The sequence below is a fragment of the Sus scrofa genome, chromosome 7 (assembly GCF_054392235.1).
Source record: "Sus scrofa isolate SSC_HxYL_T2T_F1_AM1 chromosome 7, Sscrofa_HxYL_maternal_Yorkshire_Landrace_v2.0, whole genome shotgun sequence".
In the NCBI taxonomy this organism is placed as follows: domain Eukaryota; kingdom Metazoa; phylum Chordata; class Mammalia; order Artiodactyla; family Suidae; genus Sus; species Sus scrofa.
The window spans coordinates 54277758-54301777 of record NC_139389.1 but is presented as its reverse complement, the minus strand read 5'-3'; the positions used below and the strand labels follow the sequence as shown (position 1 = coordinate 54301777).

At 41.1% G+C, this 24020-nt stretch overlaps 1 protein-coding gene across 11 annotated transcripts in view; it reads left to right on the top strand.

Moving 5' to 3' along the window:
- PKHD1 (PKHD1 ciliary IPT domain containing fibrocystin/polyductin) overlaps positions 1-24020 on the top strand; it is a 479188-nt gene that overhangs the window by 207602 nt on the left and 247566 nt on the right. For 9 of the 11 annotated variants that reach the window (XR_014810262.1, XM_084968324.1, XM_084968322.1 and 6 more), the window contains 5 exons: positions 10536-10648; positions 11922-12027; positions 15906-16040; positions 17898-18033; positions 20989-21235. Coding sequence is in view for 8 of the 11 variants with exons in the window: in XM_084968324.1 (XP_084824450.1) it covers positions 10536-10648; positions 11922-12027; positions 15906-16040; positions 17898-18033; positions 20989-21235 (737 nt within the window). In the remaining 3 variants the exon portion in view is untranslated. The remainder of the gene's footprint in view (positions 1-10535; positions 10649-11921; positions 12028-15905; positions 16041-17897; positions 18034-20988; positions 21236-24020) is intronic. The other 2 variants (XR_014810260.1, XR_014810261.1) reach the window with 1 other exon arrangement.

The window sequence follows — 24020 nt, the reverse complement described above, 5'->3', positions numbered from 1 at the left end:
AATGCAATCATGTCCCTCAGTGTTCCTGTCAATACTTTTTAAAACACTATCTAAATGACGGGAAACAAATTAGAGATTGATTATTTTTCAGTTATTTAAATTAATGCAATGTAAAATATCTTTCTGAGTTTTCTGTGGCAGTTGCTAAATGTGATCTCAATTCCAATAATAATTGCTTATTAAATCTTCACTATGTTACTGTATTAATGTGATCCTATCGTTGCCCTTTAAGAGTGTTCAAAACTGAGGGCCCACGAAATCAAGAGGTTTATGAGCTCATGTCAGTTTCTAGGATGAAAGAAGTATGGTTGACCCTCCAACAATGGGGGTTTGAATGGCTTGGATCCACTTTTATGTGGATATCTTTCAAATATTACACTATCACACTATCCGTATTTAGTTGAATCTGCAGTGCCAAACCCTGGACATGGAAGAATTGTGTGTATATTGAGGACGGAAGGTAATTTATACCCAGATTTATGACTGTATGGAGGGTTGGTGCCCTCAACCCCTTGGTTGTTCAAGGGTCAACTGCACACTCTGTAACCTTGGTGTTCATCTAGTACAACTTAGCATCACTTTTTCTTGGTAAATTTCTCTCTAAACATGTTAAGAAATTAATGTTCCTGGTAGCTTAGCTGTAGATCTATGAATGAGGAATTGCATCAGACTAGGGTAAAGCCCACTTGGTTTCTCCCTGTCCAATGGTTTTGTCCCATGGACCAACTGTGAAAGGGTTAAGAACTTCACTCTTGGTGATGCAGCTCTGAGTGTCTACTGGGTCCTAACAGTTATGTCAAGTTTCTGTAGCACTCAGAGAGCAAATGTCTCTCTCTTTCGTTCTCTCTGCTCATTTTTTGTGAATTACCTTCAGCTGAATAACCTCTAATAAAAATCATGGTGACCTCCTCAACCCTCCTCCAGACTCTTAATTCCATTTATTCCAAGCCCAGCACTTACACACTTCTAGATGCCTAATGGCAGTGGGGAGAGAGAGAAGGCAGGACTACATGGATTGAAGGAAAACAGCCTCTAGACTCAGAACAATGAGAGCCACATTTAACCACAGAGCTTACTGCACAGCTATGCCGGCAAGCTTTGAGGACTAAAGAGCCATGTTTTTACAAAATGGATAGCATAATCTTGACTCCTTTGAAATACCTAGAAGAAAGTGGATCCTCAGGGTTGCCCAGGTCATCTTCCTGCACAAGGCTGGAATGTGTCTAAATCCCACCTTGAGTGCTGGGATGCTGACTGACTTTGCATTGTCTCCTGGGTGGTGTCCTGGCCACAAGTTGACTGTTAAGAGATGAGGTGGCTATTGGTTCAGAGACTCAGGGGGGCCACCTGCAAGCTGATAGGTCACCTAAGCTTTTGCAAGCTGACCTATGGAATGGTGCCCTGTCACCACTGAAAAAATTGAGTCCAAAACATGCTTTTTGTTCCCTGTTAGATGCTTTCCATTCCCATCCATTTATTTTCCTCCTCTTATATCCAGTTTACAAATCTGAAAAAAAAATATGATGTACATGTTTTGAGAATGAGGTTTTAGGTTAAGTTGGTACTGTAAATTCATTAAGTATATTTATTAGGCATATTCCTGACATTTTCATCTTCCAGGATCCTAAAATTCTGTAGTTCTCTTTTCATTGGCTTATTAGATTTTAGACCCTAGTACAGCATCTGAGACATAGTAGTTGCTCAAAAAAATTAATGGAATATAATGAATGGATGGATGTAGGTATAATTCCCTAATCAAAGAATGGGGGAAGAAAAAGGAAAATAAAGAATAGATTCTAAGATTGTGCAATCATTCTACTGATTGAAAACTAAGATGTTTTGTCTGTGTCAACATTTAGATCCTGTGGAACTCACCTCTCAGTGTTAAATTTTGCAGTCCACTCCAATTCTGCAGCTATGTCACTGGGGGTCTGTTGTGCTGTCTCTCTTGTATTCTGTTGTTTAGGATAGTGCCACAACCAAGGATATAGGTGGTAACCAGGTGTATGTGTCAGAACCTTAAAATTAGGAACCTCTCTTGACCCTTTGTGTCAGTGAAGGTCATTTCAGTCACTGGACAAATAGTAAGCTAGTGTTTGCTGAGAGTGTCCCATGTGGATGACACACAGGGGGCTTTTTAGAGATACACCTTTATTCCAAGGGCATTATAGGAGGCTAGGATGACAGACAATGATGGGCAGTGGTGTGTGAGTGTGTGTGTGTGCATGTGTGAATGCACGTGTGTGTGTGTTGCCCTCTTTCAGGGTTGTTCTGATGTTCAAGAGAGACACGTTCCTTATTGTGAGGAACTATCTCATGGGTGGTGGCTTTCATGTCCTGATGTGTGAATGGTTCAGAGTCAGGAATGTCCCCTTGAGGGGGTGGAGCCAAGCCTTGCATGTGCTCAGTTTTTTTTTTTTTTTTTTTGAAAACCACTGTATGACCATGATGTGTTAGGATTTTTTAAAAAGATTTGTTGAAGTATAGTTGTACGTGTATAAGTGATTCAGTTGTACATATACATGCATCCATTTTTTCTCAGATAGGATTTTTCTTTTTCTAAACTTTTCATTTTGAAATAATTTTAGACTCAGCATCGCAAAAATAAAACAGAGCATTCTTGTATGCCCTTCCCCCAGATTCTTCCAAGGGTGACATAATCATAACCTTTGTGGAGAATCAATGGCAGAACTAGGAAATTGACATTGGGACAATATTATCAGGCAAACTAAAGCCTTTATTTCAACTTGAAGGTGATCTAATCCTAGCGGCTGGGCAACCAACCTGGTAAGCCTTAAACCCTCTCTCTTCCATACATAAGTTGACCTTGAAATCTCTGGCCTGGCAGGCAGGCAGGAAGAAACAGAGGTGATCCTTAATTAAGCCTCTACGGTGATTGGTGGTTATAGATTGTTCCTGAATTGCCCTGACACAGAGCCTAGGATGGAACACTGTGCCCAGCACATGGAATTCACCTTGGCTCCCGGTCAGCCATCTTTACAGTTCACGCACCTTCAACTCTGCCATGTGCAGGGATATTTCAGGTGTACTAGTCTTCTTTAGTCTTCATACCTACACGTGATCTGCCTGCCTGTCTCTCTGCTCAGGCTGCTGCTGAGTTAAGTCCAGGCAGTTCCTCTGAGAAGCAAAACCTGAGCTTTTTGCCTTCTTGCTGGTAAGGACTTGGTGTGGTATTCCTGTTTATATGTCCACAGAACTTGGGGTATTCCTTTGTGTACCCCTTGGATAGATAGACTTTTCCAGGCTTTCCAGCAATAGACTGCAGGTTCTTCTTCCAGGCCTCACCCTTCCTTTCCAGGCTCTCTTCCCTCCACCCTCCAGAATCTTAGTCTCTGATTCCTTTCTAGGGATTCTTAGCTATCTGTTTGGAGGCTTTGTCTTTCAGGGGACATAACCTGTGTCGACCTCAAGCTGGAAGATCTTTGCTCTCCAACAGCAAGAGATTGTTCACTCCTAGAGCTCCAGAATATCCCGTGTGTACGTTGGCACTGGAAATTTCCCATGACCAGATCCCTATTTAGGATAGCCAACGGAAAACCCCTGGAGACCCACTCTTTGGGAACATCCATTTAATTTGAGGGGAATTTGTTCTGGTTTGTGAATCAATTTTGTAGGGAATTCTGTGTTTAAAGGCTGATTTCAGCTCTCTAGCTCTCCCCACTCAATAGCTAATGTATATTTAAGAGCTGCCTGAAGGGTTAACTCTCTCCTTTTTATTTTTTTTTCTTAGTGACTATAGATGCACACCTCAAGGAGCTGGCTTACTTGGGCAGTTAATTTCTCTCTGGAATTTCTCTTGCTTGAATGTCCATAATGCATTGACTTCCGCAAAGAATTGATTTCCACACAAAATTCCCTGCTTGCCTTAAACTCTTCCCCGCCAGCCGCTGGCTGCCTGCATACATATGTGGTTTCTCCCCATGAATCATTTGCAGCATACCCAATCAGAATGGAGAGTAAAAAAGGGCTGGGAAGTAATGTCATGCGATGGTTCAAGTGCTTCTTTTATGAGGAAAGGGAGCCTTATTGGCTAACAGAAGATGAAGTTGCAATATCCCGCCTGACTATAAATGCACTTAGAAAGCATTTCTATATGAACACCCAGATGTCCACAGATAGCAATGGCACCAGGGCAGAGGGTTCAGCAGACCTATTCAGTCCCTCAAAATACATGCTTTCTGAGCACCTGTCTGGCCAAGGTGATGGGTAGGGATGAAGCCCCTTGGAGTATGTTCTGGAAATATTTGAATTTTCCCCTCTCAAGGAGAGTCTTCGTATGAATGAGCATTTCACTGATCATGAAATAGAGGTGTATGTCCAAATGAGACAGTGGCTTTGGGCCTCTAGAACACCGTTCTCATTGTTTGTATGCTTGCAGAAAGGTAGGGGTTTCAGAAGCCCTTCCATTAAACCTTGGTTCTTACATACTCATGGCCTTTCCCATGGCTCATTGGGTCAGTAGAGGCACAGTCAGTCAACACAGGTTATGTGGAAGGTGGAGCTTCATGTGTGCTTCCCTGAGGAAGGTTCCAGTGTGTCATCATCCCCGAGAGTCAAGAGCCGTTTTAGTTCCTTGTGTTCCCATGAAGGCGCTGGTATTTGACAACCCAGTGACAGTGATTCTTCAAAGCTGAGAATCATTAGGACGTGTCTTCAATGCTCAGAAGTGTTCTTTTGGGGAATGCCTAATGGCAGATGGGATTGTTTAAAAAGGTATAAAAACCCTCCCAGAAAAAACTGTCACAGTATTCTTATTGCAGTTAACCATGGTTTTTATATTTAGGTCGGTCTTTCCATCAAAATTTGGAGATGAGATACTAGACAATGGGTATGGATTATGTCAAGAACTAATGGAGACTGTGGACCAGGGTTTTTTAAAATCTTGGTGGCATTAACATTTGGGGGCTTATAAGACAGCTAATGAGAGGCTGTCTTCTGTATAACAGCATCTCTGGTCACTGGCCACTTAATACCAGTAGAACCCCTCTCCGAAAACTGTCTCCAGAGATTTCCAAGTGCTCTCTGGGGATCAGTATCATCCTTGACTGGCAACCATAGCTGCAGACTCTGTCAACCCAAATAATTAGAGTCTTAGAGATGGTCCTGTTTCCCTGAAGTCATGTTAGCATCTTGAATAGCGATGCAGCTTCATATTCAATGATATCCCAAAGTCACTTTTGCCATGTGATAAGGCAGGTGATTAGAATTGTGGCCTCGTTGGAGAAATGCTCAGAGTCTCAAATAATGCAGTACAATGGAAAATGGGCCACTAGCCCACAAAGAAAGATGACCTTCTGTAACTGAGCGAAAGAGGGGGCATGGCCACCAGATTACAGATCCCCAGGATGAGAGAGGCTTCTTTGTCCACAGTGAACTGCAGGTTGATGTCAGGGAAAAGGCCCCGTGGCTGTGTCAGCAAGTGCTAGTGCCCCCGACCAGGTCTTTGCTGCTGCCTGCTGGCCAGGCCTCTGATCTCAGATCAACTCTGGCCCTTACTCACACTTCCCCAGACACTGACAACCTCCGGGGCCTGGGGCACTGGTTCTTCCTCTCACATGAGCCATGAGTTGAGTATTGTTGGGTTTTAGAACATCTGATTTCAGTTTTTCTATCATATTGACTTTGCTTGGTTCTGTGTGAGTGCATCTGTGTGTGTGTGTGTATGTGTGTGTGTGTGTGTTTGCATGCGCTCGTGCGCATGTGGGTGTGTCCCTAGTAGAACACGTAGCACACCCAGAGAGGAACAGCCTCCCTGAAGTACTCCCTTCTGTAGGGAGTACTGCTATATTTTCACTCCCAAGTTCACAGAGCTCCCTTTTTATTTTATTTTATTTTATTTTATTTTTTGCTTTTTAGGGTCACGCTTGCAGCATATGGAGCTTCCCAGGTTAGGAGTCAAATTGGAGCTGTAGCCTTTGGCCTACACCACGGCCACAGCAACATGGGATCCAAGCTGAATCTGCAAGCTATATCATAGCTCATGGCAATGCTGGATCCTTAACCACTGAGCAAGGCCAGGGATCAAATCCACACCTCATGGTTCCTAGTCAGATTCATTTCCACTGAGCCGCAACGGGAACTCCCAGAGCTGCCTTTAATAATAAAGTCTTGGAGTGTGTGTGTGTATATGTATATATATATATATATACATATACACACACACACAATCTGAATCACTTTGCTGAACAGCAGAAATTAACATATTATAAATCAACTACACTTCAATAACATTTTTTTTAAAAAGCTGTGAGGAAGAGCTCTCTCCTGGAGTCGGTCAGAGCTTCCTTTTAGTTCTAACCCTTTTCTGTGTCCCATCACAATGTTCATATCCTCGCTGTCTGCATTGATGTTGAAGAGCAATTACAGACAATCTCAATCTTTTCTTCTGTTGTCGCTCAAAAAATCCTAGGTCAGTAGCCAGTCTTCATTAACTTTATGTCTAAGCATTGATAACACTAAATGCCTATAATTCTGGAATTTTGGATCCTTTGTCCTCTTTCTCTCTCTCTCTTTTTTTAAAATCTTTCTAGGGCCCTAACCATGGTATATGGAAGTTCCCAGGCTAGAAGCTGAATTGGACTGTAGCCGCTGGCCTACACCACAGCCACAGCAACTCCAGATCCAAGCCACGTCTGTGACCTACACCACAGCTCATGGCAATGCCGGATCCTTAACTCACTGAGCAAGGCCAGGGATCAAACCTGCATCCTCATGGATGCTAGTCAGATTTGTTTCTGCTGAGCAATGGTGGGAACTGCTGGATTCTTTGTCTTCTTTAAATGTGCTCTTCAAAATGTCATATCTTCTTCTGCCTGGTGGGAATTTGCCCATGTCTGTACCCATGTGTCTCTCTGCACTCTGAGCTGAGCCTGCTTTTTTCCTCCATGGTGTGGATGGGAAGGATTTTATATTGTTTTAATTTTTGGTGAGAATTTTTTTTTTTATTTTTATTTTTAGGGCCACACCTGTGGCATATGTAGTTCCCAGGCTAGGGGGCGAATCCAAGCTACAGCTGCCAGCCTACTTTACAGCCACAGTAACTTGGGATCTGAGCCATGTCTGTGACCTACACCACAGCTCATGGAAATACTGGATCCTTAACCCACTGAGTGAGGCCAGGGATTGAGCCCACATCATCGTGGATGCTAGTTAGATTCATTTCCACTGTGCCACACGGGTATTCCTTGGTGAGAATTTTGGAGAGCAACTCCTTAAGCCAACCTGATAGAAGCTCCCTGATTTTGAGGAAACCTGTATTTAGGTAGCAATAGCAAACACTACCTGTGTCTTGTCCACTAGTTACCCGGTGCCTGAAGGGTTGACTCACTTTTTTCTTGTGACTATAGACACACACCTCAAGGAACTGGCTTACTTGAACAGTTAATTTCTCTCTGGAATTTCTCTTGCTTGAATGTCCATGATAGGTTGACTCCCACAAAGAAAGTAGTCCAACAGATTTTGTCCACTACTGGGGAAGCCATAGCAAACTCTCCTCTTCTGCCCTTGACCTAGTGGCCTGACTCATCATTGCACACTGTTGTTTACATTTCTCACATAAACCCTGTTGTTGGCATCCTTGGTTCTTGATTTTGCCTTTATTTCTCCATCCTGGCCTACTATCTAGACCTACACTTCCAGGCTTGGATGTGAGTGGAGCTTTCTTATGACAGTTATTAGCTCTGTGACTTGGAGAAGGTTACTCAGCTTTGCCAAGCTCCAGTTTCTTTGTGAAATTGTAATAAGAATACAAAACTCAGAATTGTTGTGAAAATAGATGAGGCTCTAAAATCTGCTACCTGGCCTGTAGCAGCTTCTCTCAATATCTTTACTATGATGAGTGTTGTTATTACACTTGGCCATAACTTAAAAAAAAAAGATAAATACTTCTAAAGAAAAGAAAAAAAAACCAACATAAATATAATTTGCACTGAGTTGGGCAGTCTTTTTGCTGGGGACCTTATAACAGATTCCCACCCTGATTTAGTAGGTCTCTGGTCCTACAATGGCCATTAAAGCAACTTGTGGCAAAATCACCAGGAAATGAATTTTTCCCAGTATCTCTCTCCTCTTTGAAAAAAAATCTTCTAGGACCCTTGATGACTAGATAGTATATTTTTAATATTTTAGTCGCCTCTGGAGAAGCACTTCTCAGAATGAGGTCTGAAGATCACCTGCCTTGGACCCTTCTGTGATGCTCAAGATGCAGAATCCTATATCCCATCCCTTCACCACCACCCCAACACCTACTCAGTTGGGATATCTAGTGGTGGAGCCTAGAAATCTGTATTCGATTTACTCTGGGTTAGGGTTGCCAGACAAAATACACAGAATGGATAAATTTAAATTTCAGAAATGCATTTAAAATTTTTTAGTGTAAGTATATCTCATGCAGTCTTTGGGATATACTTATACTAACTTTTTTTTTATATAAGTGTGATTGGGTGCCTGTGTTTTATTTGCTAAGTCTTAGAACTGTACCCTGGATGCATGCTAAAGTTTAGGAACTGTTTTAGCAAGGCACTCCCAGCATAGTCCCACTGAGCCTCATATAGTGGCACCTATAGCCCTAAAGTGCTGTTTTATAGAATGTTTAATGCCTTTTTGGGTTGCATAGTGTCACAATCCTTCTGCTTCCCTCCTCTGTGCCCTGATGCCAGTGTTCAGGATAAGCTGTTCTTGTACTGCAGGGTGCGTTCCCAGGAGACATTTGCTCACAGAGAGAACACTCAGCATTCTTTTTTCTCACACCAGCCAGTCCATGTCAACACCCTAGGAGATCAGGGATAGAACACGCAAAATCACCGAGGGTCTTTTTCTCCCTGTCACACAAAGCTTAGGCCTGAGGCTAGCTGAGCAATTTTTTCCCTAGCTTCTCTTCTCTGAGTAAACATGGGCAAGACAGGTGCATGCAAGTTCAGGGGAAGGAGTCCAGCATCCTGATCTGTTGGCCCTTCATCCTTTCCACAGACATAACAGCCCACATATCATTTGCTTTACAGCCTGGAGCTAAGAGTTTGTAAATGCCTGTAGGGAGCAGCCTGGTATCATAAATAAGTGAAGCAGGAAGTGTGGGGACTATGGCAAAAGAATCCACAATCCAAGAAGGTGGCCCTTTCTTAGCTCCAGCTCATCTATGGTCACCCTGCAGGAATTGGGCTCAGTATTATTAAGAAACTGTTAAGTCTAAGTTTTTACATCAAGTCTCCTAGTTTTGCAATGTTGGCAACAAAATAAAAATTTTTGTATGTATTGGGTACGCCAAGCCAAGTACCTCTGTGTACATTATTATACTCTTTAGGGAGTTGTTTTTCTACTCAGTCCTGAAGTGTATTACATAGTGATGGATATTTGGTGGTACTTCACTGAATTTATAAAGATACATACTCTCATTGTATTCCATTCAATCCGAATTAAAGCCCCAAACTCCAATCATTGAATGGAGAATTTAGATTTTATGTGTGTTGCAAGAATGGAGACCCTTTCCAGGGCCCAAGAATGGCCTCTTGTCTAACACTTGGAAATGAATGGTTCAAGGAGACACACATGCTGACAAAGCAAAAGACTTTATTGGCAAGGGGTGACTGGGTGGAGAGCAGCAGGGTAAGGAAACCCAGGAGAACTGCTCTGCCATGTGGCTCAAACTCTCCACTTTTACAGGAATGGGTTAGTGTCCAGGTGGTCTTTGGCCAATCATCTTGCTGGCTCAGGGTCCTTCTTGGTGGCACATGCATCTCTCAGCCAAGATGGATTCCAGCACCAAGGATCCTGGGAGGTTGGTCATCTCCTCCATCCTGCTGGCCCCTCCCAATCCTCCCAGTTAGTTTTTAGGGCAGCACCATATTCCTTATCAGGGTGTCTTCTTGTGAGACAACTCATGCAAGCAGCTATTATCATGCCTGATCAAGGTGGGCAGTTTCAGTCAATGGTTCCCTAACATAGGTACATATAGAAGACATTACATTAGTTAGATAGTAAATCCTATAAAGAACTATTAGGTAATTAAATGATCTAATGAGGACAAGAGCACCTTGGGGAGAGTTGGGTTGTATTTGAATTCAGCCACTGTGTCTCAAAACTAAGGCATGGATAAAGCAATTATTGGCCTTCAGCTCGTAGCCAAATCATCAATTTGTTCAAAGGATCAGAATGAGCCCTTTGTGGACACTTGGTGGTAGGTATGCATTTGCACCTGCGTGTTCTTCTTAGGCCAAGGAGGAGAGCTTGTATTAGGTGACACAAATAAGCTTCTTACTGTAAAAGCTTACAAAGGCATTTTAACGTGAGATGCCAGCTATTGAGGTGGGCGAATTATAGTCAAGTTGACCCACCTAGAGGAAGAGGAATGATGTTCCTTAGGGTGGAGGAGGGGAAGAATAAATGAGTCCATAAATGTATCGATGTACCTTGACAGGAAGTGAGTGAAAAAGCAGAATGAGCAGTGTTAAGAGTCTTTCTTTCCAAGAGCCTTCTAGTATATGAACTAACTCTTGTTTAACTGTCCTCACTTTCTGTAGGGAAACCAGGTGTGTGCTTCTGGTTATGGCTACTTTTTTCATCTTGTGACCAACCAAACATCCCAAGCTCCGCTTCTCTCTTTCACCCGGAATAGTGCTCATTCTTGTACAAGGTAATTTGGGGGATATTCATCTACACTCTGAGTGTATGGCTTATGGTTTAACATTTTTCTCATACAACACTCACAGAGAGGGTTGATGACATTTGGCATCTGTATGAGATTTGATGACATGTCTCAGTGAGTGTTTTGGATCCGAAGTTTGTGGGGAAGGGAAAAGGGAGAGAGGGAGCGGTCTCTTGAGGGGGCGCAGGACAGAACGCACCTTTTGTGGCTAGAGGAGAATTCAATAGAGAGATGAATTAAACTTCTAAGAGACTGAGGGCAATGGGGAGGCTAGAGTGCCTTGGCCCTAGAGATGAAGTTTGGAGAAGAGGCTCTTTGTGACCTGCAGGCCACTGTGAGATGAGAAGGGATTCATTCAAGGTCTTTGTTATGTAGAAGATAAAGTCCTCTGCAAAAAGAAAGGGCTGGAAAACAGGGTAGGAACACAGGAAACATGTGAACTTCAGAATTAGTCAGGCCATGATTCTAATCCAAACTTTATTCTAGTACAGCACTTTTTCTTTCTTTCTTTTTTTTTTTTTAAAGTCAGATCCTTTCTTTGTAAAATGGGGACAGATCTCTATCAAAAGTTCGACATGAAAATTGGAGCTGACTTATGTAATGCACCTAAGAGAATCTGGACTAGAGTAGGAACTCAGTACTCAATATCAGTAATTATGGTAATAATTATGACAATAAGAGTAAAATAATACTACAATGATGGGCAACAATAAGGAGACTGGAATAAGGACGAAGCAGGATTCCTCTGCCATACTGAAGTGATAGTAAGGCTAGGATGAGTCTATGTGTCATAAAGTTATTGTTAAGATTTTGAAGCTTTATCTAGCTGTTCTCAGCAGCTCTGGAACGTGAGGAGAGAAGGTTTCCAAAATAGCACCATGCTAGGGGATTTTGAGGAGAAGCACAAAAGTTGGAGGCATTACAGGTGCTGGTGTCTTATTTTTCCAGCAAGGGGATGGGTCGAGGAGGGGTTGATGGAAGAGCAGGGATTGAATTCTGAAGGGCAAGGCTTCTAGGAAGGTGATGACTCTAGAAGGCCTGGGACCTGCATCCTGTTGGGATCCAGGAGTGGCTCACAGAGGGTGGCAGAAAGGCAGGGCTGAGGAATGGGCAGTGACAGAGAGAAGGTCACAAGTCTCATCTCTCCTCTCCTTTCTTCAGAACCTTTACTTTTATATTTTCCAATGAGGAAAAAAAAAAAAAAGAGACATATGAGAAAGGCAGAGATCGGCTAGGTTTCACTCTTAATTTTTCATCCTAGGAGTGGTCTCATTGTCTACCCTAAGTTTCAGCCACCTTGGGATAATGGCACCGGCCCTACCTTGTTCCAACATTTCACAGTTTGGGGAAGTGCAGGTGGTGCCCAGGTATGTGTCTTTTTTTTTTTTTTTTTTTTTTTTTTTTTTTTTTTTTTTTTTTTAGAACCATCATTTATTTGCTCATGGAAATTTATTCTGCATCTCTATTTAAAGGGGAACAGTTTTCTGCTAGGGGGTGGGGGAGCCCTATGATATTAGCATAGCTTTAACGAGCCAACAGTATCAGAGATGTGTGTGTGTGGAATAGCTGTTGGATGAACAAATTCCTAGTCAGTCAGCCAAGGTTCATTCCTTTCCTCTATGGCAATGTTTTAGCAACTCTAATAGGGAACAACAGAATCTTAAAGATTTGCAACCAGAAGGGATCATGGAGGTCATCTATTCTCCCCTCACTCGCTTATTTAGAGAGAAAAAATTAAAACTTAGAAAGTAGAGGGAGTTGCCAAAGGTCACACAGTTAGTTAGTGGCAAAATCAGGTTCAGAATCCGAACTCCCAATGTTGTGTATTTGATGCCCTAATATCCTGACGAGTACTTGCTTCAGTCTCAAGGAAAAGTGCTTTTATTACTGGCACAGAAACACTGTAGCTCAAGGTGGCCTTTTGACCTTGATGAATGAGCCTTTTTTTTTTTTTTTTCCTATTTTCCTTGAAAGAGAAAAATGTTCATGTTCAATCATTTACTTTTCATTGTCTCAGTGATTTCTTAGAAGAGCTTGGTAGGCTCACTCTTGCTAGCAACATGTGAAAAGTATCCAGGGTCACTAGTTAGTGTTACCCAGAGACAATTGCAGACATTTAGTCTCTGCCACATAAAAATATGGAGCCTAAAATACCCAGATGAAGAACTGTATCTACAGGGCATCCAGGAAATAGAATGAAAACATATAATTAAGTCACAGAAAGGAAGTTAGGCATTTCTTTCACATATTCAACATAAGGAAAACAATTACAAATGGGGAAAACCCCAAAATACAAAATTGGGGTAGCTAACAAGAAAAATCCCAGTGGTATTAAGTACTATGTTCTCATCAAAGTTGATAAGGTACTTTGCACCCCATGAGCACTAGGAAGACAGGGGTGACAAATCCTACAGAATGTTTATGCAGTGAAGCAATTCGTGCCATGCGAAGTCTTAAACTCTGTTGCCATGCTCTCGAATGGCCTTGTTCTAGAGGAAATAACCCACTAAAATGAAAGTATTAAAAGAAGATTGTTTGAGTCGGTTTTCTCAAGCTCTGCAATCAGAAGTGCCAAACCCATAAAGGAAAAAAAAAAAGATCCTTAAAGACTGAACTCTGGCACATTCCAGTGTAATCAGTCAAAACTATCAAACAATGAAAATGCTCTTGGAACTTCACTTTTAGATTTAAAATGTTAACTTCCCCCAAAACAATCCCAAGAAAGAAGAATAAAGAAAGAAGACTTACACTTTTTTTTTTTTATTTTTTATTTTTAGGGCTGTACCTGAGGCGTATGGAAGTAAGTTCCCAGGCTAGGGATCCAATCGGAGCTACAGCTGCTGGCCTGCACCACAGCCACAGAAACTCCACATATGAGTAGCATCTGTGACCTACACAACAGCTCACGGCAACGCTGGATCCTTAACCCACTGAGCGAGGTCAAGGATCGACCTGCAACTTCATGGTTCCTAGTCGGACTCATTTCCATGATGGGAACTCCAGAAGACTTAAATTTCTTATTTCAAAACTTACTATAAGACAAGAGTAATTAAGACAGTGTGGTGTGGGTGCAGGGAAAGAAATATAGAAGGGAATTGAGAGTCCAGAAATAAACTCACACATCCATAGTCAACCGATTTTTTTTTTTTTTTAATCTGTTTAGAGCTGCACCCAAGGCATATGGAGGTTCCCAGGTTAGGAGCAGAATTGGAGCTATAGCTGCTGGCCTATGCCATAGCCATAGCAACAGCAACACCAGATCCTAGCCTGGTCTGCAACCTACACCACAGCTCATGGCAATGCCAGATCCTTAACCCACTGAGCAAGTCCAGGGATCAAACCCACATCCTCATGGATACTAGTCAGATTCGTTTTCAGTTGCACCACTGCGGGAACTCCTGGAAATTGTAATTTTGAGCCGTGTCTCTACGTCATCAAAAAGAACATTGTGTTCAAATGTCATAGACTTTCATTATTAGATATATCTAATGTATTCTGTATTCTGGTCATTAAACAAGAGTCATATGTATATTTAGGATGTTCCATTAGGTAAAATTCCTATTGGGTATAAACATACATTTGTATCTATTTGATGATACAGAGAGCTAATATTTCTGGATATTTTTCCAACTGAATCATCTTCATAATCTTTGGGGGAGGCACATCATAATGACCCTCTGTTTATAGATAAGAACCTTCTCTGGGTGGGGGGAAGAATACTTGCTAAAGTCACACACTAAGAATTGCTGGATTCCAACTCAGGTGTTTTGACTCTTCTGTACGTATGTTAAGAAGAGTTGAGAAAAACACCCTCTTCCTGGAGTTCCCGTTGTGACACAGCAGAAATAAATCCAACGAGGAACCATGAGGTTGCAGGTTCGATCCCTGGCCTTGCTCAGTGGGTTAAGGATCCGGCATTGCTGTGAGCTGTGGTGTAGGTCACAGACGCGGCTTGGATCTGGCGTTGCTGAGGCTGTGGCATAGGCCGGCGGTGATAGCTCCGATTAGGCCCCTAGCCTGGGAACCTCCATATGCCATGGATGCAGCTGTAAAAAGACAAACAACAAAACAAAACAAAACAAAACCCTCTTCTCACCATGTCTCCTAAATGCAGAGTGATTTTTTTAAAAGAGGGAAGGGGAAATGATAATTCATTGTGAAAGCTGCATTCACAAATAGGTCTTTTTGCTATTGTGTGTTGATTTCCTTTAAACATTACTAGGGTTTCTAGCTAATGTGAGAGGTGAGCTGTTTTTGAATATGCGTATATTTGCCAAAACTTGGGCTGATGCCTGTAATTAGGTAACAACTGTCGTTATTTCATATCACACCTATTTTTTTTTTTTTACATAAACCTTCTTCAAAGAGCTAGCATTTTATAAAAGCTGTTGGTACCTACTTAATGGAAAATGTGAGCTACTCAATTCTTGAAAATTCAAGCACAAAGTCTGATTGACAAGTGAAAACACTATACTATGATAAATCAAGAGTGTCTTGGCCTTAGTTAATAGGAAACTCCCACTTCAAGATCTGAATGTAAACATGACTCTATTTAATAAACAATGCACAGTTGACTGTGTAAGGCTAATTGCTAGTCCTGACCTCCACCCTGATTTTCAGGATGGATGAACTGAAGCCTAGGAGAAGTTAAATGTCTTGCCCAAGATCACATAATTAGCTAACATCAGTGCTAGGTAAAAAAACAAGTGTCTGTCCCCCAAGCAACTGTGACTCCTTCGACACTAACAAGCTCATTTTGTTAATACTTGATCCTTGTTTGGGGCCACTAACCCACGTTGTCATCAATATATCTGCATGTAACATATTTTGAGTCTGTAGTCATGCTGAATTACTTGTTGCATATTTGCAATTTTCTGACAATGTTAGTTAACATACATGACACCGAAGGAAAGTGTTAAGTACTCAAGTTCTTGGATGCTCTGTTTTTCTCCATTAATTTTGTGCGATTTGACAGTTGCAAGTTTATCTTAGATATGTGAAGAATTCACATTGACCTTTTTAATGCATCAGTTGTTAGGAGGAGAAGTGCAGAGGGGATGTTACCAAAGGGGACTAATTAGTGCTGACCTCACGGCAACTTTGGGATGTATTGATGGACAAAAGCTGCTTAAATATGGTAGAGCATGCTTATTTATACTTCATCAATAATTAAAGAAGGTACAGGAAGCCTGCAAGAAAAACTGAGCCTCAGACCTTTGACATAACATATGCTGTTACTTTATAGATTTTTAGAAGCAGCAATCTTCGCCTGGAAAACTTCCAGGTATATGCATGCAGAGATTTTGGAATTGACATCTTGGAAAGTGATGCAAATACTTCAGTTACTGACAGCTTATTACTTGGTCATTTTGCCCACAAGGTAAGTGCCTTGGTCTGATTGTTTTAGGTTGTCTATCAAAACGGAATCCCATGGGCTGGACCCCCTGGTAATCCAGAATATGTAATTTTAATAGCACCTTTTTTTTTTTTTTTTAGTAAATCTTGTGTTTAATTGCTGAAAGTTGGAGGAGCTTTTTATTTGTAACAGTGGTGATATTTATAATGAAATTCAAAGGCACATAAGTTTTCAATATTATGCATCCATGTAAATCATGAAAGCCCTGAGTAACTTGCAGAATACTTATTTGATTGCAATTTAGCATTATTACCCATACCAATTTGATAATAAACCTAATAACTTTAGGTTCATTTACTCTAACCTCACAAGGATTATGACAGAGCATGATTCCATATTGTCTTTGTGCATCTGGGATTTACCAAGTTTCAACATTCACATCTTATTCATAGGGTTCTTACTCTAAGGTCCCCTGCAGAAAAAGAGGTGATATGAATTTATGTCATTTGCTCTAATATACTTGGGTTTCTTAAGTGATTCCCTGATACCTGCCTCAGTGTGGATTTATTCATGGTAAACACCAGACTATGGATGACTTCCGTGCCACTGCATGGCCAGGAGACCAGGATGTGGATGAGCCACAGAGGACTTCCTGGATACGAAGTACTAGTTCTCCTTAAGGGAAGGCCATGGCTGCTATTGACTTCAGGCATATAGTGGGTCCTCTGAGTTCCTGATCTTGAAAGAGTTATGTGTATATTAGCATCACGTTGTCAGAACAATCATAGATGGAAGAGATCTCTAGAGTGCTTCTGGGGACCAAGGAAAGAGTATTCTCTTTAGCTTGTTCGTAAATGCTTTGACCAACTGAAATTTCAGTGTTAGTTATTGACTTTTGTACTTCCTTTGGTTATTTCGTAGTCATAGATACAGGTATTAAGTGCAAAATAATTATTTTCTTACCAAGCTACATTTTCCTACATTGGATTCTCAAACTTACCTAGTTGCAATCTGTTTCAAAAACCATCATTTTCAGGAGGGAAATCTTTGCCAGTTTTTTCTTTTTCTCTGAAAGGATTACCACCTTGCTAGATGATTCTTCTTTTTAGGTTGCATAGTGGGGAGGATGGGACTCAGATTTAGATTCTGTGATACTGGTTGACCCAAGGTCCTTATATTTCTTAGAGATAACCTTAGAGGAGATGCTAAAAACAAAATGCCCATCTAGCAGAGGAACTAACTGTCCTGGCAAATTAATGTCATAACATCTTAATTGATGCTAAATAGACATCATAGTTAATGGGAGAGTGACATAAATTCAAATAGAGCTTATGACAAAGGGTGCTTATCATAAGATAACAAAATATAATCTCACCCCTGGGCAGTGATTCACCAGCAATGCAATGCTGCTAAGAGCTTCTCATCTCCTAACAACTAAGTGCAGGACTAAAGTCCTTGGGTAGAAAATGTTAATAAACAATTTGTTCTAGGAGAGATCTTAAGCCTGGCTGGGCATCTGAATCACAAAACCATGCAATTTTTAGAGGTAAATATTACCTAAAAGTTGATCTAGTTCGAATTCCTGAATTTATAGGTAAAGAAATGAAGGCTTTGGGAAATCAAATCATGATTTAATTCAAGATCAAATGGTTCAAGATCATGACCAGTACTTCGGAATTTGGACCACGTGGGTATCCTTCCACACCTGGTCAAATACTCATCCTCAGTTACCCATAGAAAATGGCTTTGGCAATAAGCAGCTATTAGTGCCTACTCCAGTATTCTCCAAACTGTTCTCCGTGGAAGGCTGGTCTTAAGAGAGGGTTTGAGAAAAATCCTCTTATTTTTTTCTCTCCTTTTTTCCCCCCTTCTAAATCACAGGGAAGCCTGTGTATGTCAGCTGGGATCAAAGCTCCCAAAAGGTGGGAACTGATCATATCTAACACAACCTTTATGAATTTTGATCTCGCGGACTGTGTGGCCATCAGGACCTGTTCAGGCTGCTCCCGAGGACAGGGTAAGTTGTTTGAGTAGATAAGACAGATGATAAATAAGGCCAGGGTTCAAGTAAATGTGACAAACATCAATGGGAACTGCTGTGCAAATCTCCTAAAAGAAGTCCTAGAGGAGGCCAGGTTCTCTCAGGGAGGCTCCTACCTTCTCCCAATCTTTCCCTTCATGGTCCTGTCACACTCTGCATTATGGTGCCATGTCTCTGCTGGACTCTGAGCTTCATAAAGGCATGGATATCATCCCTCCTCTTTTTTATTGATGTATGGTTGATTTATAATATTCTATTAGTTTCAGGTGTACGACGCAGTGGTTCAATATTTGTGTGGATTATACTCCATTTAAGGGTATTATAAAATGTTGGCTCTATTTCCTATTCTGTACAATATATCCTCATAGCTTATTTACTTGAGGCATAGTAGCTTGTACTTCTTGAACCCTTCCCTCTCCCCACTGGTAACCACTAGTTTGTTCTCTATATCTGATCACATATCTTTTGCTCAGAGTTTTATCGTTAGTTACTAGGAGCCTAGTACTCAGTAGGTTTGCTGATGAAATTAATGGATGAAACTGGATGGATAGACATGGATATAAACTAACACACATGCAAGTTTTCCCAAAAGAGCCAGAGTTTAGGTACTTTATATTTTCAACAGCCCGAGGCTTGTTGTGTGCACAGAGAGGCCGTAAGAATTCTTGTTCACTTGTTAACCACATCTCAGAGGTGGTGAGAAATCCCTTAGAGAACTCATGGGCCAAGGTGAAAAGAAGTAGAGAGCAATCTAGTTGATTTGATCACTGTAAACAGACAAACCAAGTAACTCAAGTAAATATGCTCCTGTGGTTTGAATCACCAATTTAGATAATTGTTTGTTTTTTTAATTAAATGAATAATCAGTAAGTCTCCACTTTGCCTTTTTTTTTTTTTTCCTCGCTCTATAGGCAGAGCTAAAGATTGTTTTTATTTGGGTGGCATCTGAGTTTCAGATTGTAGAAGTAATCACAGGAGTAAAAAATGCCTTTGGCAATTGCTTCAAATCATAATTCCTCTGTTATTTAATAGCTTCACTGTTTCATATCATTCATAAGACACTGAAAAAAAAAGCACACTCCTCCTTATGAGCTCGAATCTTTTCTCACTAGATGATCTTAGCTAAGCCATCTCTTTCATTTGTTCAAAAGCTGTCTCGTCCAGGTTCTGTTTAAGAAACTGGGTCATACAGAGATGAAAAACACCTAGTTCTTGCCCTCCAGGACCTCCACATCTAGGCACAAAAATAAATGTCTAAGTCAGTGAAAGTAATAGTGTGATGAGCTCAGTACTAGAGGACTAAGCAAGACCAGTGAGCGGGGCAAGGGAAGGGGTCGGGAAAGATTTCATCATAGAGTGAATGGAGCAGAATTTAGAAAGTTGAAGAGAAGTCTGCAAGGAGAAATAGGCAGAGAGATATTTCCACATTTTAGGAAGAGCATATGCAAAATACAACCTTCCAAAGAGCAGGTTATGATTAGAGAATTGCGAAGAAATCCAATATGACTGAATTGTCAAGCTGCTTGTGATATTAGCTGAACTACAGAAGTTGCCAGAAGTGGAATCATGGTGTTTTGAAGTAGAATTCAAACACATAATTCAGCAATATGATAGCATGTATACTAGAGATGCCTACTGACTTTAAACATTTTTTTGTTTGTTTTTTTGGCTGCACCCATGGCATGTGGAAGTCCCTGGACCAGCGATCAAACCCATGCCACAGCAGTGACCTGAATCGCAGCAGGGACAACGCTGGATCCTTAACCCACTGAGCCACAAGGGAAATACACCAAATTTTAAAATTGTAATGACAAGGCTGTGAGTATTACATGACCACTGCCATCATTTTTTCCTAGGCAACTGGACGGGCAGCTGTATGGATGAATCATATGGGGTGGTGTGAGAGAAATGCTGCGAAGAACTGCAGCCATAAAAAACAAACAAAAAACTGTAGCCCTAGAGCTAATACTTAAAAAATCTGTTACTATTACCATTTGCCCACATGATTGCTTGACTCTTGCTTTCGAGGGCAAATGTTTAAAGTAGAACTCTCATAAGAGGTGGGGTTATATTTGCCATCGAAGACCTGGAGAGGAAAGAAGGAAAGACTAACCCCACAGCACCTCTAGAATTTAGTATTGTAAATTACTTTTCCGTGTCACTGTTTCCCGTGAGAGCACAGTTTCTCACCCTTGACACTATTGGCATTTAGAGCTGGGTAACTTTTTGTTGCAGGGACTGTCCTGAGTATTATAGAATGCTTATTAGCATCCCTGAATCTCCCCACCAGATGGCCATAGCAATGCCACCCACCCAATTGTGACAACCAGAAATGATTGCAAATGGTGCCAAATGCCCCCTGGAGGGCAAACCAGCCCTGGTTGAGAACCACTGCCCTAAAATACAGGCTGCGTGAAGGTGGCACCATTACCATTCTCGTTTCCCTCTGTCTCCAGAACATACCACAGGGCTTGGCATACAGTCAACACTCAAAATATTTTTTTCCCTTGAATAAATAAATGAGTGAACTGTAAAAACTGCATAAATATGCAATTTAAGTTTCTTTCTTTCTTTTTTTCTTTATCTTTTTAGGGCTGCGCCTGAAGCTTATGGAAGTTCCCAGGCTGGGAGTCGAATCGGGGCTGTAGCTGCGGGTCTATACCACAGCCGGCCTATACCACAGCCACAGCTGAGCCACGTCTGTGACCTACACCACAGCACATGGCAATGCCAGATCCTTAACCCACTGAGCAAGGCCAGGGATCGAACCCATGTCCTCCTGGATACCAGTTGGGTTTGTTACCGCTGAGCCACAACAGAATTCCTAAATATGCAATTTAAAAGTACTGAAAATATCCCAGTGAGCTTAGTTGCCGTTTGTGATAATATTATTTTGTGCCATTGTGTAACAGTCTTTCTTTCAATTTGTAGGTGGGTTTACTGTGAAGACCAACCAGTTGAAATTCACAAACTCTTCAAACTTGGTAGCATTTCCATTTCCTCATGCAGCAATTTTGGAAGATGTGGATGGGTCTCTGTCTGGGAAAAATCGAAGTCACATTCTTGCGTCTATGGAAACCCTTTCGGCTTCTTGTTTGGTCAAGGCCAGCTTCAGTCAGCTTGTCCATGGCAGTGTCTGTGAAGAAAATGTCCTCTTTCATCGTATGTCTATTGGTTTGTAAGTTGAATTAACTCTATGTTTTAGTTTGTCAATGGGCATGCATTTATCATTCAGGCTGCTGCTATTTGTAGAAGGGAAATTGTCTTCCAGATTCCCTTTGAAGTATTTAAGTTCTGCAAGAGTGATGAGGGGATGATTTGGACAGCTGTCAAATCCCAAGTTTATGGTGGTTTTCGGCTGATTCAAATGGCAGATAACTTTCCATAATTTACTGAACCCAATCTCGTAGCCCTTGACCACTTGGCATGTTGAGCTAATAGCTTCCTCTTGAAAAGACTTACAACCAACAGAGAATTTGACATGTATTTAAATCAAGAGTATTGTTAAAAATTTCCAAGGATGTCCATTCTCATTTATATAAACCCATTCTCCCCAAGCTCTTTTTAAGTGTTCAGTATGCTCCAGGGAACCAATTGCTGAAGCCTCCCTATTACTTGCGAAGTTGCTTCACCCCAGTTCATTTTCCTTGTTAATTTCATGAACAGTTGGATTCGTACAATACATTTCCTGTTAATATTGGAGAAAGGACTCCTTGCTTATGCTACTCAAACTACCATTAAGTCAGCAGCGGGGCTGTTTATAATGCATAATAGGATTTCTTCTGCCCTCTTTAATTTCCAGGTAATGATCGCTGAGTGTCTAGGGTTCTTTTACCTATTTCAAATGCATTGTATATATTTAGCCACACTTCTTTCCTTCTTTTGTTTTAAGTGTCCTAACTGCATGAATATTAAGGCAAGTGCTTCAGCCAGATCGTACTGGCACTTTCTTAAACAGGTAAACCCCAGGGAGAAGGGCAATGGGGTCAGGACTGCACAGGGTCTGCACTCTGAATACATAAGGCATCGGTATCTTGACATTGTGTTTTAGATGCTTAGCAATACTTTGCTCATTGAATAGTCTGGAAATGTTCCACTTTTGTTTTCCAGACTGTTTATTATTCTAATGTTAATGGACCCAATTGCAGTGGGTAAAATAACAGTTTGGAGAGATATATTTTCATTTTTCATCATTTTGATTATGGAGAGCATGACTTTTTCTTTTCATTCTTAGGGATGTGATCTGTTCTTCATTATTTTAACAAAGATGGTTTTTAACAAAGATGGTTTTGATGAGCACTTTGAGATTTATAAAAGTTAGCAATTTATTTCTTATATGCATTTTTTTCAAAGAGAAAAATTAAAGTAAATCTGTGTAATTAAGAAGAACAGTATGTACTTGTGTGATACTGATTTCTCTGTATTCTTTTTTAAAAAGATTTTTATTTTTTCTATTATAGTTGATTTACAACATTCTGTCAATTTCTGCTGTACGACAAAGTGACCCAGTTATACACACACACACACACACATATATATATATATATTATATGTATTAATTTACATATTAATATACAGTGTGACCTGGGATTGGACTTGGAGAATCTCAGACTTCTATACACACACACACATTCTTTTTGTTTTGTTTTTATTTTTTATTTTTTATATAATGATTTTATTTTTTTTTCATATAGCTGGCTTACAGTGCTCTGTTAGTTTTCCTACTTATGATGGAGCATGATAATGTGAGAAGGAAGAATCTATACATGTATAACTATACATCTATAACTGGGTCACCATGATGTACAGTATATACACATTCTTTTTCTCATATTATCCTCCATCATGTTCCATAACAAGTAACTAGATACAGTTTCCTGTGCTATATAATAGGATATCATGACTTCTCTGTATTCTTGATACTCCCTTTTTATGCCTTACCTGGAGACCTGCTGGGAGCCTGTCTCTTAGATAGGCACTGAATGGTGTAGCATTCACAGGCTCTGCAGTGTGATCTTGTCTGAGCTTCTGTTCTTGGAGATCTTCAGGACAGGATACCTAGGTACTTACCAAGGAAGCAGGTCATAGTCCCCACACTCAGGGACCAACAGAGTCAAAAAGATAATAATCCTGATACTTTATTTTAAGGAGATTCAAAAGACTCTTACTAGGGTGAAAAATTGCCTTGGTTTGTTTGCAAGTTTCTTGGTTTTAAAATAGAAAATCTCATGTCCCAGAAACCCCTTCCATCTTGAGAAGGCCATGATGGTTTGTCACCCAACTCCCTGTGCTTCTATTTAAACATTTTCAGGTTGATTCACAGGTCTGTGGACAGATGCTCCACTACCCCAATTTAGCCCCAGGAGAGTCCCAGCACACTCCCAATTATAGGTCCCTTGGCCCTCACATCATCACCTCTAGGGTAAGATGGTTGGGTTAGATGACCACTAAGGTCTTGCTAGTCAGAGTGCATCAGTGTGACCTAGGATTGGACTTGGGGAATCTCAGACTCATTACAGTCCTGCTGGTCCTGTGTCAGGACCCACAGGCAATTTAGATTCAAGTGTGAGAAGTACTGCTCTAAGTTTCTTCTAACTTTATCTTTCCAGGGTTCTATCCCCAGCTATTTGTATTCAGTGGCTTGATCTCTATCCTAGAGCATTATAACCTCATTAGGAACATGTCAGAGCTAATGAGCAATTTGAATTCTGCATAGATACAAACTTTGCTGCATTTCATGGAGAAAGGATTAATTTGTTGTGCTATTCCCCCTGGAGCAAGTACCCGAAGAGTTGATTTACAAGCTCTCACAGCCCCGATCTTTTGGGATTGGGTGTTGATGGAGATCTGATGTGGCACAAGGACCCTGCCGTCTCCCCTTTAAATGCTTAGCTCCCACCATATTCAGCCTAGGACCCCAGAGGGCAGGGTGTGAGGTCTGCACAGCTGCATAAATGGGGCAC